The sequence below is a fragment of the Leucopleurus acutus genome (assembly GCF_964270905.1).
Source record: "Leucopleurus acutus genome assembly, chromosome: 7".
NCBI lineage: Eukaryota > Metazoa > Chordata > Mammalia > Artiodactyla > Delphinidae > Leucopleurus > Leucopleurus acutus.
The window spans coordinates 5736960-5754239 of record NC_139150.1 but is presented as its reverse complement, the minus strand read 5'-3'; the positions used below and the strand labels follow the sequence as shown (position 1 = coordinate 5754239).

General features: G+C 47.3%; 1 protein-coding gene across 2 annotated transcripts in view; it reads left to right on the top strand.

Annotated features, from left to right (window-relative positions):
* FUBP3 (far upstream element binding protein 3) overlaps positions 1 to 17280 on the top strand; it is a 49369-nt gene that overhangs the window by 21138 nt on the left and 10951 nt on the right. Inside the window, exons 3-12 of one of the 2 annotated variants that reach the window (XM_082842743.1) lie at positions 1569 to 1599; positions 3979 to 4028; positions 4383 to 4454; positions 5739 to 5796; positions 7931 to 8093; positions 9377 to 9475; positions 12172 to 12276; positions 13418 to 13520; positions 14337 to 14437; positions 16455 to 16596. In XM_082842743.1, coding sequence (XP_082698869.1) covers positions 1569 to 1599; positions 3979 to 4028; positions 4383 to 4454; positions 5739 to 5796; positions 7931 to 8093; positions 9377 to 9475; positions 12172 to 12276; positions 13418 to 13520; positions 14337 to 14437; positions 16455 to 16596 — 924 coding nt within the window. Of the gene's footprint in view, positions 1 to 1565; positions 1600 to 3978; positions 4029 to 4382; positions 4455 to 5738; positions 5797 to 7930; positions 8094 to 9376; positions 9476 to 12171; positions 12277 to 13417; positions 13521 to 14336; positions 14438 to 16454; positions 16597 to 17280 lie in introns of both variants that reach the window. The other variant, XM_082842742.1, reaches the window with a different exon arrangement.

The following is a 17280-nucleotide window of genomic DNA, read 5'->3' as shown; positions in this document are numbered from 1 at the left end:
AGAGAAGAATTCTGACAGTAAGCAGGGAAGCTGAGCTTGACCCTTAAATAGAAACACGGGGCCAGCCACACTCAGCAGCCCTCTGTCGTGGACCTTCTCCTTCAGTGTGTTGTTTTCATACCCACTGCCCTAAGTGTGGGCGTCCCCTCTCACAATGTCCACCTTTCACGTGGAATGGGAATCATGAACACTGCCTATCCCAGGTGAGGGCGTTTGTCATATTCAAACTGGAAATGCAAAAAGAAAATTTTAAGATTCAGTAAAAAACAATTCTGTTATCCCTGAGATAAGCAGGTTAATAGTACGTAATGTCAATATTTTGGCTGTAGACCGTTGTGTTGCTGTTGATCCAGGAGAAATGTGGTATTGACTCAATAGCTTCGTGTACTTTTTGCTAGCATGCTTCTCCGTGCTTTTTATTCTTCTTTTAAAACATCATGATCTGGTTTCCTTTCCTTTGTCGTTTTATGACCAGCTCCTCCCCGGTCAGAGAATGACAGGGTTAAGTTCAAGCAGAAAGAAGACTATATTGGAGACCTAGATTTCGGATGTCAAACCATTTCAGTCTTTGTTCTGAGGTTGATGTAATTGATCCTTCCCCACTTATCGCATATCTGTCCTTCTTATAACTTTCCCCAGAGACATATTTTTGAAAGCTCTTGTTAGCATATTGTAAGATTCATTCAATTCCTTATAAGACAGTTAGGATTTATACTTTTTTGTTGTCTGCTGACCGTGTTTCCTGGGCTGCATTTTCCAAAAGGGAAACACCACAGAATCATTTTTTGCTGATGGCTGGTGGAGACACTCATCAATAGCTGAATGAGGAGAAACGAACAAAAAGCGTAGATAAAATGCTGTTGTGGGGATATGATTGCAGAGTTGGTTTTCATCATTAGAGCCTGTTGGGCACCGTTGTCTCTGTGAAATGGGCTTGAAAGGTGGTTGCTGACTCTTAGTGTCCGCTGTATACAGACGGCAGTGGTGGCTCAGCGAAAAGGCCCGGGGAGGGAGGAGGCCAGATCCTCTCCTTGAGATGCTCATGCTCTTGAGAGGGTAGGGAGAGCGGAGGGGGTGCCCCATGGCATGGCCGGCGGGAACATATGTGCACTTTCTCAGTGACTGCAGCTGCCACGGAGCAGTCTTTAACAATGCTTCTGAGCTAGGAGGTTAAATCTTCTCATTTGTTTTCAAAAGAGAAAGAAGGGACCCTCGCCATCTTTACATTGAGTTTGGATCCCAAGCAGGAGGGAGGTAGGAAGAGAGAGGGATTTAGGCTAGCAGGATTTTCTCCCAGGCCTCTCAGCATGTGGACACACAGATCAATTTCTTATCCTGCGTTCAGCTGGACACTGGGTTAGAGACTGTGTTGATCACAACGTCCCCTCCTGTTTCATATCATATAACACATTCATTTCAGCCACTGAGCCTAAATTACTGTTTGCTTTCTTTCTGCCTTTCTTTTTCTCCCCCCGCCCCCGAAACGGTAAGAACTCGTGTAAGGATGAAGTTAGTTTATCCGTGCTAATGCTTTGATTTTTCTTTTCTCTTTCTCTTTGCCACAGTAGGTAACCAGTTAGGGGCCTTGGTACATCAAAGGTAAGCAGTGGGTTATGTTTTATTATTTATTGATCATTTCTAATTGTTTATTGATCCACCATCTGTACTAGAGCGTTAGAAAGTCAAGAGGTTGAGAGTGTGAAAAAACATGGGCTAGATTTCCTTAAGACTCAACTTTTTTTGTAGTCCTTTCCAAGACAGTGTAAGCTGAAAGGATAGACTAATACAAGGTATTAAAACGCAGCCGTTATCCTCTGTAAACTTAGAAGACTTCTGGGATGTTGGCGCTGCTCTTTCTGCCCACATACGTTGAATTTAAAAGTAGAGAATGTGAGAATTGTCCTCCTGGCTGGATGGTTTTCCCAGCATTTGTTTTATGGACCCTGACCTCTTCGCTTGAGCAAAGCTGTGCTGAAGAAGTGTGACTTGCTGGGCTTTCACAAGATGGAGCTTGTGTTGCTCCAGTCATCACGGTCTGGGAGGTGGGAGCCCAGGTCCCCCCACTGTAGTGAGAGGCCTGGCAGCAGAACCTTGGATGGCTGCCCGGTTGACTCCCTTCCTTAGTTTCCCCTCACAGAGTTCCCTTAAACACTGAGGATTTAGAGAGAGACAAAGACCTCTGGGCTTTAAAAAGACCAGTCTGTATGATGGAATATTTGTGGTCACAATGTTGTCATTCAAAAAAGGATAAAATATACAGGAAACCGCCAGGAAGGCTTCTCTTCCCTAAGGGGTGAAATTTTATGCTGTGTATTTGTTACTGTAACATGTTATCCTTAACGTTCACCAGCAATGATACAGTTGTATCCTCTTGTGTTCTATGCAAGTGTTTAGGAGTTTCTAGAAATCACCAGGCATCAGATAACCAAAAGATCTATTCTGGGGTTTTTTAGTTATTGTTTCTTTGTTTGCTTTGTTTTTTAATGAATTGAAATATAGTCATTGAAATGAGGTTGTGTCAGTATCAAATGTAACTTTCCTATAAAGCCGTAGTTAATCAGGATTTTACTTTCCAAAATGTTTGTACTTTGTGCATTAGACCAGTTTCAGCCTTGCATTTAGAATAGAGCTTTGTCTTCCAGGAAGCCCAAAGCAGTTTATCCTAATACGTTTTTTCCTCAAAGAGAGTCTGCTAAAATTGTTCCTGCGGGCTGAGGAGCTGCCTGAGTTTTGAGTTGTGCTGGTGTTGAACCCCTTCTAGTAAATTCCGCAGTACTGTTTCCTGAGAGTAGACAGCTTGTGCTGCGTGTGAGCAGCAGCCTGGCGGCTACACATACAGAAGCACTGTTACCCTTCACTACCATCAGGAAACATCCCAACAGGGACCCCCCCGTCTATTGTACGACGTACTGTCAGGGCAGCCGAGCCTTGGCATTAACAGCCACACTCTTACTGATTAGGAAGCTGGGAATTGCCTGATTTCGGTGTGAATTTGGATAAAGAGGTAGAGATGATCCCTGTGCATATGTAATCTGAGGGTGTAAACACAAGAAGACTGTTTGCTCACATCAGAATGATACAGTGGCAGTGCTATTTATGATACTGCATTTCTTCTAAGTGCTGCACTTTCCCTGAAAACATGCACTTATTCATTGCTTTCCATGATGGGTAAAAATCCAACTGTGTGAGAGATGTTTAAAAATGCTTACCTTTTTTTTAAAAAAAAACTACTTGCATTTAGCTTCCTCCTAAGGTAAATGTTTAGATTTAATTGCTTTCTGGGGTGTTGGGCAAATTGGATATTGTCCACAATACACCATACAGCAAATTTGAAGAGTTGTTTGAAAGAGCCAGTGCAATAGTTGGTTTTTTTTAAAAAAAAAAAAAAAAAGCATGTAATGGATGGGGTAGCATTTAACAGAAGTACGTTGCCAAGTAAGCAAGGTAATTATTCTGTACTGGTCAGCACTGATTAGGCCTCGGTTGGATACCGGTTCCATTTGGGACGTCTCACCCTAAAAGGCAGATAAATTAGAGGGAGGCCAGAAAGCAATAAAAAGATTGGGAAACAAGGAATATTGAAGAGTAGTTGTCCCTCTTCATCTAGGGAGACTTGAATAGAAGTCTAAAACACTCCCCACTCCCCAGAGGATCTTCAGGTGTTCAGCAATACTGAGGGTAGCTGTAGGAAGGAAAGGCAGTGGTTAGTGCAGTTAGTTGATGGTTTAATGAAAAAAATAGAGGTTTCCTCCTCTGACACAAGGAAAGGGGAGGCTTGGATCTTTTCAAGGAGTGATGGACCAAAGGGTTCATTAGATGACAGTCTTTGTGGATGGTTGTGGGCTTGTGAGCCAGATTGGCATGATTTCTTTTAAGCCTTTATCTTCTAACATTGCCAATATGGGAAATTTGGGGAACCTAAAATGGCTGCAGAATTCTTTATTCTGTGTATTTTTCCAAAATGTTCTTTGTTTTTAGGGCAGTAATAACAGAAGAATTCAAAGTGCCTGATAAAATGGTTGGATTTAGTAAGTATCCACATGATCTACTTTTTCCCTCATTTCTGTACCTTATTTTCATTTTAATCTCTCAGTGGGAGTGTCACCCATGGTAGAATGCTCCGCACATCATGTTCTCTAGAGCCCCGGAGCACTGCAGGGAGACCGGAAGGTTGGGCCCTGGGTCCCCCCCTCCCCCACTTCAGCTAGAGAACCCCATGTCGTTGGCTGTGTTTCACATGCAATTCCTGTGGGCTCGCTGAGGCCAACCTGATTTGTTGTGCTGTGAGCCAAGTGTGAATGTTTGCTGAATTAATTGTCACACATGTGTAGTTAAATATGGAATGAAGGGGGCATGTTCTCACCCTGTTTAATTTGTTTCAGTTATCGGCCGGGGAGGTGAGCAGATTTCACGGATTCAAGCAGAATCTGGTTGCAAAATTCAGATTGCCTCGGGTAAGGGCTACTTTTTTTTTCATAGATCTCAGTTTGGTAGAAATCAGTCTTTTTTTTACAGAGTTTTTCATATTTAGTACCTTTGCTTGTTGCTTAGAAGTTTAGGGGCTTGGGTAAGTATATGTGATTGCTGTTTTCCTTGCACTTTTGGAGCTGACCTCCCAGTTGAGAACCAGAAAAACCAGAGCCAAAGTGGGCCCAGAGATGATGCCGCCTGTCTGGCCTCTGGGGAGACCCTCTGCAGCTCTGGGCCCGGTGTGGCCCCTCCCAAACACCTGCTGGTCTAGGACCTCTGTTTTCTGCACCAGAATGTTATGCCAGACATAGTGGGGCCTGGACGAGACCTGGGGCTCTGGGCTCATGCCTGGGGACTGCTCGCCGGCTCGCCTGGATTAGACCGTCCCTGCCCTTTGTGGAAAGAGGCCATCTGAAGGTTCTGGCTAAATTAGCACATGTTAAACACGGCTCAGGACCTTTCCCAGCCTGGTGCATTTCGACCATGTGATACGGAGAGAGACAGACTGAGGAAGAAGAGTTTTTACTTTCGTTTCTAAGTTTCATCATCTGAGTTTGACCTCTTTCCACAGCAGAGGATGGGATTTGGAGGACATTCGACCACAGAAGTGTTTGTCATTTTGAAAGATACTTAGTACAGTGTCTTGAAAGCAGTTACTGCTGTTAGCTATTTCTCTTTAATTTTTTTTGAACATGCGTTTTCAGAGGCAGTTGTTTTTAGGAACAAAATAAAGCGTCGTGTGTGGTGTTGGAAAGTAAGATTTTTTTCCTCTCTTGTCAAATGGCCTGGAACCAGTTCCACGTGGGTGTCACTGTTCTCTTGAAGTGTTCATGCAATTACTGGTCATAACTCTGATGTGCATGCCATTAAACTCCTTACGAGTGTGCCTCAGAACTGCAGACAGATAACCATTAAACTACACTGCAAATGGACAGACTGAGGAGCAGCGGGTTGAGTGACTGGCACTTACTAGCACGCAAGCGGGTCAGATGTGAAGCTGAGGCTGGTAATCAGGACCAACTCAGAGACCTCTGCTGCGTCCTCCCAGCTTCCCCTGCAGGACTTGTTTTCATTTGGAGAATCTAGGGTGGAGCTACCAGCTTGATATTCTCTCCACAAGTGGAAGCAAGCTGTCTTTCTCTGGGAGCCGGGCCTTCTGTGGGGCTGGTTTAGGAACCAGCCCGGAGAGACAGTCCGTACACAGAGGCGAAGGTGCACGGTTGCCTGATGCCCACCAACACACCTCATCTTCTTGATTCTTCTTATAGAGAGTTCTGGGATTCCAGAGAGGCCCTGTGTACTTACCGGAACCCCAGAAAGTATTGAGTAAGTTAATTTTATTTACTTTTTCCTTTCACTCTTCTTCCTCCTTCCCCAGATGGGGAGAAATGGAAGGGCAGAATTGTTACTGAACACTGTCGATCTGTGCGGCAATCTGGCCACGAAAGCAGGTGCTTCCTTAGAGAAGGATCTGGGAGGTTGCCACGCCAGGGGAGTTGTTCTGTTACCTTAAACACATAAGGTATCACCTTTTTTTCAAACCCCACAGAATTTCTCACAGCTGTCATAACATCTGCTTCATAAACCAGGTCCTCGAGAGTGTACTTTCACCCTGCCTGAATGCTCTCATTAACTCGCTTCTTCCGTGTTAATGTCTCCTTCACCTGAGCAGGTCTGGATCAGTAAGCCTCTCACTCTGTGAAGCACTGAGAATCCTGGCATCAGGTCTCTTGCCTGGGGCTGATCCCGTTGCCCTTCTGATGTTGGTGAACCAGATGAATCTACTCTTTGTGGCCATTGCTCCACTCAGAGGGCCATATGGACTGGCCAGAGGCTGTTTGGACTTTTGGGCCCTTACTGCAGCCTTAAGACTAGCATGGCTCTCCTGGTACACGCATGCTTGGAGCCTTGTACCAGATGCAGGCCTCGTAAATCCAAGAAGCCCCTGGGGAAAGGGGAGGCACTAACTTAGAGTCTGCTCTCCTTCCTCTCTCAGTCTACCGAGTAGCGTTGCATTTGGGGACAGGAGTGCTGAGATTATGTCTGGCTCTGTAGGTAGGGCTGTTTTATTGTTTCCATTTCTCAGGGAGTCTAGATGAGTTTAAATTCTCTTGTTCTGCTGTAACATTGCAAGCAGTGAACCAGAATAAATATCACTGGCAGGTGTGCATTATAGGGCAAGCAGGATGCTTTTGCTGGAGTCAAGGCACTTTTCTTCCAACACAGGTTAATGTAGTACACAAGCAAAATATTAAAAAGCTGCTGTAACTGAGAAGATACACAAAGGCTCAAGACTGCAGAAGGCAACATCTATCTCCTGCCATTCGCCTCTTTCTTCCTGCTCTTCTAAACATTCCTGCTTCCTCTTCTACCCAAGCAGTGGAGGCAATGGGATTGTAACTTTAGGAGGAAACAGTTTTTTCTTCAGTGCGCAGTATAGCCAGCCTGTTTAGTAGCTGAATTTTTCCCTATTAAAAGAACCACGAGGGCTTCCCTGGTGGCGCAGTGGTTGAGAGTCCGCCTGCCGATGCAGGGGACACAGGTTCGTGCCCAGGTCCGGGAGGATCCCACATGCCGCGGAGCGGCTGGGCCCGTGAGCCATGGCCGCTGAGCCTGCGCGAAGAACCACAAAATAGATTGGACGTGGTGATTTAAAGAATAAATACTGCAAATAACAGCCAGGGGAAATTCTGGTGCAGAAAAGGCAATTGGCCCAACAGATGACCTCGGCAGGCTGGGTGGTTCTGTTCCAGCATTGCCATTCCCTCCCCAGTCTCCAGGTGAATCGGCATAAAATCCCACGGGAAATGCAGGCTCTTGACAGTCTGACATGGAAAGCACAAAGCAGGTGTATATGACTGTACAGCTGCACCTGCCTCCTTTTTTCCCCACCCCTTGAAACCAAACTGGTGATTTGTAGCCGTAGCTTAGAAGTCATCGAGCAGTCTGGTTGGTTATGGAGAAGAAATTTGGAGTTTGAGAATTCAAATGATGATTACTAACCCTTGCTTTCTCTCTTCCCGTCTTTCTCATTGCTTTCTCTCCTGCTCTTGTTTAACAAATATCTGTTGAGCGTATGCTCTGTGAGAGGGGTTATGCTGGATCGGGGAGCAGCAAGAGATGCAGGGGGTCAAAGGTAGACAGCTGCCACCAGAGCAGCTGACATTCGAATCGGAGACAGGCGTGTCTGTGGCGTGCACGCGAGACACAAGCGCGAGCAGAGGGCAGACGTGGAGGGGCTGTGTTGGAACGTTGCTGTTGTGGTGTGCGTTGCTTTTAAATTCCAGCCCAGTAGCGTGGCGGATGGCAGAGACCTCCTGGGTTGTGAGGGCAGGAGCTGGAGCTGGATGGAGGGCTGCCTTGACTCCTTCGCGTGTTCCCCCGGTGCTGTTTCCCCTTCCTGGGCGCCTAGAGCATTCATTTAATGCTGGCTCTCTTGTGGTTCTTTTCCCTCCCAAAGACAAGCCAAACGGCTCCTGGGACAGATTGTGGACCGCTGTCGGAATGGACCTGGCTTTCATAATGACATAGACGGCAACAGCACGATCCAGGAGATTCTCATCCCTGCGTCTAAAGTGGGGCTGGTCATCGGCAAGGGAGGGGAGACAATAAAGCAGTTGCAGGTGCGTGAGCCCTTGGCCGAGCGGCGCTCGACAGCCCTCAACCTCCTCCATCTCCCTGGGTTGGGAGGTTCTGTGCGGCTTTGGCGTGTCCCAGCTGGGCTGGCTGTGCACCACGCTGCAGAGCTCCCCACGAAACCTCTGCCCGAGTGCCTCTGCGGATCTGAACATTTTCTGTGGCCAGGCTCGATGCCAGCTGTGACGCCAAGGCCTGGGGTCCCCGTGAACTGGCAGCAGCCACTGTGGCGATGAAGCCCTGTTAGGACTCTCAGATAAAAACCCTGTGTCCAGAGCCAGGGCCCTGAGCCAGGAGCAGTCTTGCTCGCTAGTGGTGAGGTCGGAGTTACGCTCATGTACTTTTCTAAGGCTCAGGGTCCTCGTCTGTGAGAGCGGGGAGGCGCCGGCCTCGCTGCTATAATGAGCTAAAATAATACCCGTTACTGCGATTTACACGAGACCCTTAGCGCGGGGCCTGCCGCTGAGTAAATGCTCCGTCAACACTTGCTGCTCTGAGCTCCAGAATCCCTCACGTGAGACACTTGGGCCAAACGTGTTGTAGGTTTAATACCCCCAGCAAGTTTTGGGGCTGCATCCCGTAACCAAGTGCAGGTTTTCATGGCTAAACCTAACAGTCACACTCCAGGAGAGGAGGGCTGGAAGTACGCTCACGTGAGTTCAGGTTAGCTTTGCTGCCAGGTTTAGTTCGGAGCAAGCTTCTTTCCGAGCTCTGGGCTTTCAAAGTTGCGGGTCGGAGTTGTGGCCTGCCTGTGTGCTCTCGTATAGCCCAGTCCTTGGATGTGGAAGGCATTCTACCGTGGACTCCTAAGAGTTCAGACTTTATAGAGTCCCAGAATCCAAATTTTGGTGCCGCGCTCATCGGCTCTGGAGCCTTCAGTAGCTTACTCAGAGCTCTCCTCTGTGAGGTCGGGAAGTGGTGGCCCTTCCCTCCCGTTGCTGTGCGTGAGCTCTGACCACGTGACGTTAAATAGATTGTCTAGCTCGGTGCTTAGCATCTTGTAAAAGTAGCTCGTTCACATTTAGATACTCCAGGAACCGGAAAGGGAGGAGAGTTTTGGGAAACGGTTTTCTCGGTCAGGCTTGGACGCCCTCAAGCACGGCGTGTACCTCAGCATTCTCGGAGGCCAGCCTCACGGGCCGGATCAGAGAGCAGTGCCTTTGCTAGTGGGGCATGTCTCGCTGTGGACACGAGCCGACCCGTGCAGCTGTGCCATCCTGCGTGCCTCTTGCCGACGGTGAGGGCTGTACCGGTGTGTGTGCCCTCACAGGAGCGGGCAGGCGTGAAGATGGTCATGATCCAGGACGGCCCGTTGCCCACGGGAGCGGACAAGCCTCTGCGCATCACCGGAGACCCATTTAAAGTACAGGTAGGAGAGAAACCATGGGTCAGGCAGGTCCTGGGTGTGGCGGTAGCACTTGGTAGTACTTGTAGAGCTTTTATGTCGTTCAAGAAATTATAAAACTGCGTGGCGTTCCTTGAGCTGTCTTCCCAAACCAAGTTTGGTGATGCAAAGAATGGGGCTGTGCTGCCCAGTACCAGAGCTGCTGGCCACGTGGCTGTTGGAATTTGTTCAGATTAAGTAAAAAGTGAGTTCCTTATTTATACTGGCCACGTTTCAGCGCTCAGAGTGCTCAGAGCACACGTGGATGGTGGCTGCCATCAGGGCAGCCCATGCACAGAACTTGTCCGTAAACACAGAAGGTTTCATTGGCCGGCGCAGCTCTGATCAGATGCAGCTCTCGAGGTGGGGCTGTGGCCAGCTCAGATGCAGGCTCCCTCTGCCTTTTAGTTGTTTGTTCTCTCAACCCATTTCTACAAGATCACTGGCTGAGGTGGGAGGTGACCGAAGGTGCCAGTACCACACAAGGCACGTGTGTGCCCTCGTGGTAAGCGTCCTGTGAGCCTCAGAGGACAACCGCAGGTGCTGAAAGCAGGGGCTTAGGTCTAAATCACCCAGGTGCTCCATCTTCCAGCACCTGGGCTATTAGCAGGAATGTGTGTGCGCTGTGGGTGTGGGAGTGTGTCTGTCCCCGTGAGACACGAACGCGCTCTTTTCTGCCTGCTGCAGCCTGCCCGACCTTCGCTGCATTTAGAGTAGCTCCAGAGCGACACACCTTGGTGAGCCAGCCCGTCAGCGACAGCTGTCCCTCTGCAGGGGCTTTGGGGCTTTGATCCAGCAGAGGTTACCAGTCTCTGGCAAAAGAATTCCCGTAGTTCTTTTTTTTTTTTTTGCGGTACGCAGGCCTCTCACTGTTGTGGCCTCTCCCGCTGCGGAGCACAGGCTCCGGACGCGCAGGCTCAGCGGCCATGGCTCACGGGCCCAGCCGCTCCGCGGCATGTGGGATCCTCCCGGACCGGGGCACGAACCCGTGTCCCCTGCATCGGCAGGCGGACCCTCAACCACTGCGCCACCAGGGAAGCCCCTCCTGTATTTCTTAATGCTGTCGTTCAGCTGAACTCAAATGATACCACTGGTAGTTCTTTTTTGGTCAAGGTTTCTATATGTAATGATTTTAAAACAGGTTTGAGGGCCGGTGATTACAGTGGCTGCTTTGCTTAGGTTCCCGTCAGCAATGCAGCCCTTCACTATCTACTGCCCTGTCAGGTCCCCTAGAGTTTCTAACCTCTTTAGATGTAAACAGGTGGGCTTTAATAAAAAAAAAAAAAAACAGACTGCACCTAATCTTCCTCACTCGGCTCACGCAGTCCAGCCTGGGACTCCTCTGCTGTGTGTCGTAGAGCTCTTTGGACAGAGGGGAGAGCTGGCTGGACACAGAAAGCCTGCCTCCCAGAAGCCCTCCACTCCTGCCTTCTCCAGTGGAACGTTTGGCTTTGTCTTTTGTAGAAAAAATACCTGGGCAAAGAGCTTATTTCATTGATGTTTCATGGATTTGCAGGAAAATTATTATAAAGAAAGGTTTTCAGTATTTTTTTTATTTTAGAACTGTGTATTCCATGTTTTTTATTATGAAGAAGCTGTCTGCTGTATTTAGGGTATATTGTTCTTTGGGTTTCTTTTTTTTTTCCCTCTTCCCAACTTTTTATTTTGAAAAACTTCAAATATAGAGAAAAGTTGAAAAGATAGTGTAGCGAACATCTGAATACCCTCAACCTACTTACTGTTTTGTTTGTGTGTTTATGTTTTAGTTTTTTGCTTTACCATTTGTAAGTAAGCGTCAGATACTGTGAGTTTTTACCTCCAAATCCTACAGTATGTATCTCCTAAGAATAAAACTTGCTTCTGTAAAACCAGGCCTAAGAAAATAACGGTAATCCCGTAACATCATATTATAGTCAGTCCGTGTCCCAGTCTCTCCAGATGTCATGAGGCGTTGCTGTTTTGGCTTGCTCTCGTTTGGTTTGATCTTCCCAGAACTGGGACTCAGTTGCAGTTCTCACATGACCTTGAGGTGCACGGTTGCTCCTCAGCATGGCTCCTAGGGCACCAGTGCTGGCGTGGGCGGGATGGGCTGACTCAGGTGCGTTCTTGGGGGTGAGGACACTGAATGCGCCTTAGAGTCAGGTGTTGAGGGAGGCTCTTGCCAGTTGGTAAGCCGTTCGAGCTCTCAGTGCCAGGAGGTATTTTCGGGCTCCCAGGCTGGCCTTTTCCCTTTCCCTCCCTGGAGCTTCTCTGCCATGGGATGCATTGTTAATGTCTTCCTTCCCGTGGAAACTGCCCACTGTCAGAGCTCTCAGACCCCACCCTTGCCCACTAGAAAGAAATGGCACGTCAGAAATACGGTGGAGCGACCATCATCAAGTTCTGACCCAGCACCAATGTGCTGACCCAGCTGTGGCTTAGAAGACTGTGAACCCTTATCTGTGTGGACTTTTTGGACAGTGTAAGGAACACGTCATTTAAGTTGTGATATACACGATATACTGCTCAGTAGCAGCCTGCCCGTGTCCCATGTAACAATAGTAACATAATATAGTGAGTTCTCCCACTGAGCACCTCCTGAGGCTTTAAGCCCAATTTAAGAGGGTTTGATCTTTCACCTGGTGTCATGTCTTTTTTCAGGATTTTGTTTTCCTTAATGCCTTTTATCTGTGTTTATGCAGCAAGCAAGAGAAATGGTATTAGAGATCATCCGAGAAAAAGACCAAGCTGATTTTCGAGGTGTACGCGGTGATTTCAGCTCCCGAATGGGAGGAGGCAGTATAGAGGTATGCTTGAGTTACAGGTTAGTAGGCAAGTTTAAGGTTGTAGGGCACGCTTCTGTTAGCTCTTTAACCTTGAGCAAGTTATTTAACTCTTATCTCAGCTGCAAAACCCTCCTAGTACACTGGCTTCACAGGGTGGGTGTGAGAAAGGAGTGGGACAGCCAGCTGTAGTGAGGAGCGCCAGCTGCACGCATTTCAGGGAATGGGGCCGTTCCCCCTGGTTGGGGGTTGTGCTTCAAAGCGCACCCCACTGCCCAGATGAAGACCCAAGTCCAGGTTTTCGTGGTGACCTATGTTGTGATAGTATCAAACTCCTAAGCCTGTTTTACTGATGAGGTGGAATGGGATCGAAATACATCCTTGATGTCGGCTACAGCGAGGGTGGGCCCTGCCAACGTTATGCTTGGTAAAATAAGCCAGGTGCAGAAGGATGAACGTTGTCATGATTCCACTCACATGAGGCACCTAGGATAGGCAAGTTCATAGAGACGGAAAGGAAAGTAGAGGTTAGCAGGGGCCGGGGAAGGAAGCGCTGTGGTTTCACGGGAGTTCTTATTGGGGATGATGAAAAGGTTTGGGGTGTAGACATCTGTGGTGGTTACACAACATTGTGAGTGTGTTTAAGGCCACTGAAGTGTGTATTTACAAATGGTTAAAATGATTAATACTATGTTATATATATTTTACTACAATAAAAGAGTGAAGGAAAAGAAAAACATTTTATACGACCATAGTATAATCAATGTGTATGGTACATTAATGTTTATTTCATAAAATTTGGAAGATAAATTTTTAATCTTAAAATATTTTTTTAATCTTTTATCTACGAGGTTTATTCTTACTTTACTTCATCTTTATAACTATTTTTGATCAGGTCTCAGACCTATTGGATGCATTTAATGGACAGGAATGCAGCCATCAACCACAGTATTTTTCCTAAGAGGAAGAAAAAAATGCTTTATTGTATCATTTCCAGAAATGCACTGTGATAAAAATCATTGTATGTATATACACACACACACACACACACACAGACACACACACACAGACACACACACACACAGACACACACACACACACACACACACACGCACACACACCAGGTTTGCAGAAAAACTCTGATGTTTTGTTTCTCTGTGCTTAGGTGTCTGTGCCTAGGTTTGCAGTTGGGATTGTAATAGGAAGAAATGGGGAAATGATCAAAAAGATCCAGAATGATGCTGGTGTGAGAATTCAGTTCAAACCAGGTAGGTTTTGATGGTTCTCAGAAGTCCTCAGCATTATGAAGGATTAAAGAACACCTCACAAAACAAGGACATTGTTATTAGCCCACTTGTGTTCTTTGCTCTCCCTCACCCTCTCTCTCTTTTGCAACATTCTGTTACCAAATTTCCAGTTTAGGTTTGTCCTCTGGTCCCTCATTTCTTTCTGTGGATTTGCTGGCCGGGTCACCCTTCTTGTGCCAGAACACTCTAGCCCAGGGGTGTCCAGGCTTTTTTCTTTTTTTCCTTGGACTAGTAAAATTGGGGGGAATCAACATAGCATTTCCAGTTTTTAATTTTGCCAAGTAAAGACTTAAAAAAAAAAAACTGTTATTTTGCTTTCATAAAATTAAAGATAACTTAAAACCATTAAAAAAATCGTAAAATCAAGGACCGTTCTTTAAATTTTATAAATTTACCTTTACAAGCAAAATCATCTACAATGTCTTTATTTCACTCATTTCTCTGAAGATGGGAAAACATCATGATGGACTACTTCTGGGAAAATACTGCTGTGGCTCAACTCTGTTTTCCTTGGCACTTTTTTTTTTTAAGTTTAATTTAGTTTCTATAGTGATATCTTTTTTAAGTGGCTGTAATTGCATAAGAAATGAGTATTGACGTGGATCACGCAAAAAGATGTAGCCGCACCCGTTTCCCTATGCAGAAGATTCCCTGATACGGTGATGTTCTTATTACTGCCTTTGGCACTGGTTGGAACATTGATTGCAAATCAGATTGACGTTTGTTTCCTTCTGAAGTTGGGCTTTTCCTAATCCCATCTCTCACCTTGCTCCACAGATGATGGTATTAGTCCAGAGAGAGCTGCACAGGTCATGGGACCCCCAGAGCGATGCCAGCACGCAGCACATGTCATCAACGAGCTTATTCTTACAGCCCAGGTGGGTCTGGCTCTCTGGAGCTTCAATATCTCACCGGCAGAAGCAGCAAGTGCTACCTGGGGCTCTCGGGGCGACACCCTGGAGCAGTCACCCCCTCTCAAGTCACGGTTTTGGAAACCAGTACTCTTGTCAGTTACCTCCCTCCAAGATTATAGCCATGGGCTTCTCTACATCTGTCTCTTTCCCGCCTTCATTTTTGTTTTTGTTTTCCTGCTAGTTTATTATTCGGCTGCCTTTATTGTCTCAGAATCTAGATTTTTTTTTTTACAAAGTTCCTGACTATTTAAACTGTTTGTGGGATGTAACAGTGCAGATTGCCAGGTTTCAAACAGTCCAGTGTACCTAGTATAACAGTAAAGTCTCATCTCAGCTTTAGAAGGGACTCCACGTTCTGCCCAAATCCTGACACTGTCTTCATGCACTTGATTCCATGCACGTCTTTCTCTGGAACGTGAGCAGGCTTGTGTGATGCTGTTAGGATACACCTGCCCCCGTTGTAAATTGCTCTGGAGAACTACTGTAGCTGGTGGCAGGTTGGCACATCATGTCCCCCAGGTTTGTAGGAAAAGTCTGAGAATAATAGCTGAAGAAAGAAGCCAGAGATTAGAAACCACCATCCCAGCTCCGCCACTTTTCATGTGACCTTCAGCGAGCCTTTGAACTCCTCTTGGCGTAGTGTTTTCAGCAGCAAACCAAGGGGTTTGTACCAGGTGATGCACCCCACATGATCCCCTAAGTCATCTGGCGGCACCTGCTGAGGTTACAGGTTTATAGACCCCACCCCCCGCCCCAGATCTCCTGAATCAGAGTATCCAAGAGGGTGGCTTGGATCTCACCCACAGCCCCAGGCAGTTCTTAGGATGAGACAAGTTCAGAGAAGCGTCACTAATTCATCTCTGACATCCTTTTTAGTAGTAAGAACTGATGATCCCAGGACTGCAAAGGCCGTGAGATGATGAGGGGACAGCTTGTCTTTGAGAATCTGTGGCATACCCAGAAAGTTGGCCACGTGTTTGTGTTCTAGTGTAAATCCCTAAAATCACCTTGTTTACTTGTCATTTGTCGCTCATGAAAGCAGAGTGCAACAGAAAGCACTCCAGTGAGCTCGGCTTTCTGCGGGTTTCGATTCTGGGTAAACATTCAGTTTACCCTTCATCGACAGGAACAGGCTGTGCCGATCGCCTGCTCAGCTTCTCCCTTCGTGAAGAAGCTCTCAGCTTGACCAGGTTCGCCTTCAGCCTTTCCAAGATTTTAAATGTTGCTGCTCCAAAGTGACTCAAAGGACAAAGGCTGGAATGGGGTGTTTCGCTCTCGAGTGAAAGGAATCTTCCTCGCTTAGGTGTTGGTTGTGGGTTTTGCTCTCTGGTGGGGAAACTGTGAGAATAAGTCGGGAGACTTCTCCAGCCCCAGACCATGGGCGGATGGGCCTGGCTTGTTCCTCCCTCTCTTGGGGAGCGAGACAACCCATTTTTCTTTAAAACCCTTTTATTCTTGTTGCTGGTTGAACTGCAGGGTGTTCTGACTCTCAGAGCGGTGTCTGAATGGTTCTCTGTAGCAACCTTGTCGGGAGAGGGTCAGAAGTCATCCTTGCTACTCATGTGTCACTTTCAAAAGCTCATAGCTCTTCAGCATCTAATATCTGGTTTCTGGTAGGCCCAGCATTGAGAAGAAAACCAGCTCCTGATGCCTGTAGATTAAGGCCCAGTAATTAAAACTCCAGGGATAAGGGCACTGGGCTTTAGACTTAGGAATGTATAGCTGACTGCCTGTTATAGTTGGGTGTGTTTGTGCTGTCTGTGTAACCACGTGATTCATCCGCGCACGTCTTCTTGAATGTGCCTGTGATCTGTGTTAACTCTACTTGCAAAGAGCACTTCAGAGTCTGAAATGTGGAAAGGTGCTCAGGTTCTAATGTGTGGCGTTGATTACATCCTGTCACTTAACCTCCTCCCCGGAGATGAAAAATAGTGCTGGTGGCAGTGACAGAAATGTCACCTGAGCTTTGCTTCCTTCCCAGGAAAGAGATGGCTTCGGAGGCCTGGCGGTAGCCAGAGGAAGAGGCCGTGGCCGCGGTGACTGGAGCGTGGGAAACCCTGGTGGCATCCAGGAAATAACCTACACAGTGCCGGCAGATAAGTGCGGCCTCGTCATAGGCAAAGGTAAGAGGCGGTTGCTGGAGTTCGGCGTTCCCCTTCCAGGTGTTTGACCTGAGAGCAGACAGGCCACGTCCAATACCTTTGAAGCACAAAGTTCCTTCTGTTTGCTGCCCTTGACTGAGGGGCCAGGTCCGAGGCATCAGCTGCCTTCTGCAGGAACCGTCCTCTGCATGGGCCCTCGTGAATGGGGCAAAGCCAGTACTTCATTACAGCGTGTAAACAGATGGTCGGGAAGACCCGCTGCCTGTGGAAGCAGCTTAGGTTGTTGAGGAGGCACCCTGAACGGGTGAGGGGCCTCTAAGTGTTTGTCGATCGACTGATTGGTGATTAACTCACCCCCAGGGAGCTTAGAGGAACCGTTAAGATAATTTCCTCAAGCGAAGATTGCTTTGTGGCGAGTGCGCCACTTTTTTCTTACTGGATTTGGGTATTTGTTCTCTATTGACACAACATGTGAAAGTGGTTTTTATCTTTTCAACATATTTACCAAGAGTATCAGGCACCCTGTGGAGGGAAATAAAAATTGACTTGTTAGTTGTTTCTAGGCATTTTAGAGGACGTTGTGTAGAAGCCCTCATCAATGGCTAACGTGGCTCCTTCCTGTCCTTCAGCGAAGAGCGAGCGAGAGCAGGCAGGTTTCTAGGCCATTGTTGCTGGCTCACCTGGGCTGGCCTTGACCAAGGAAGG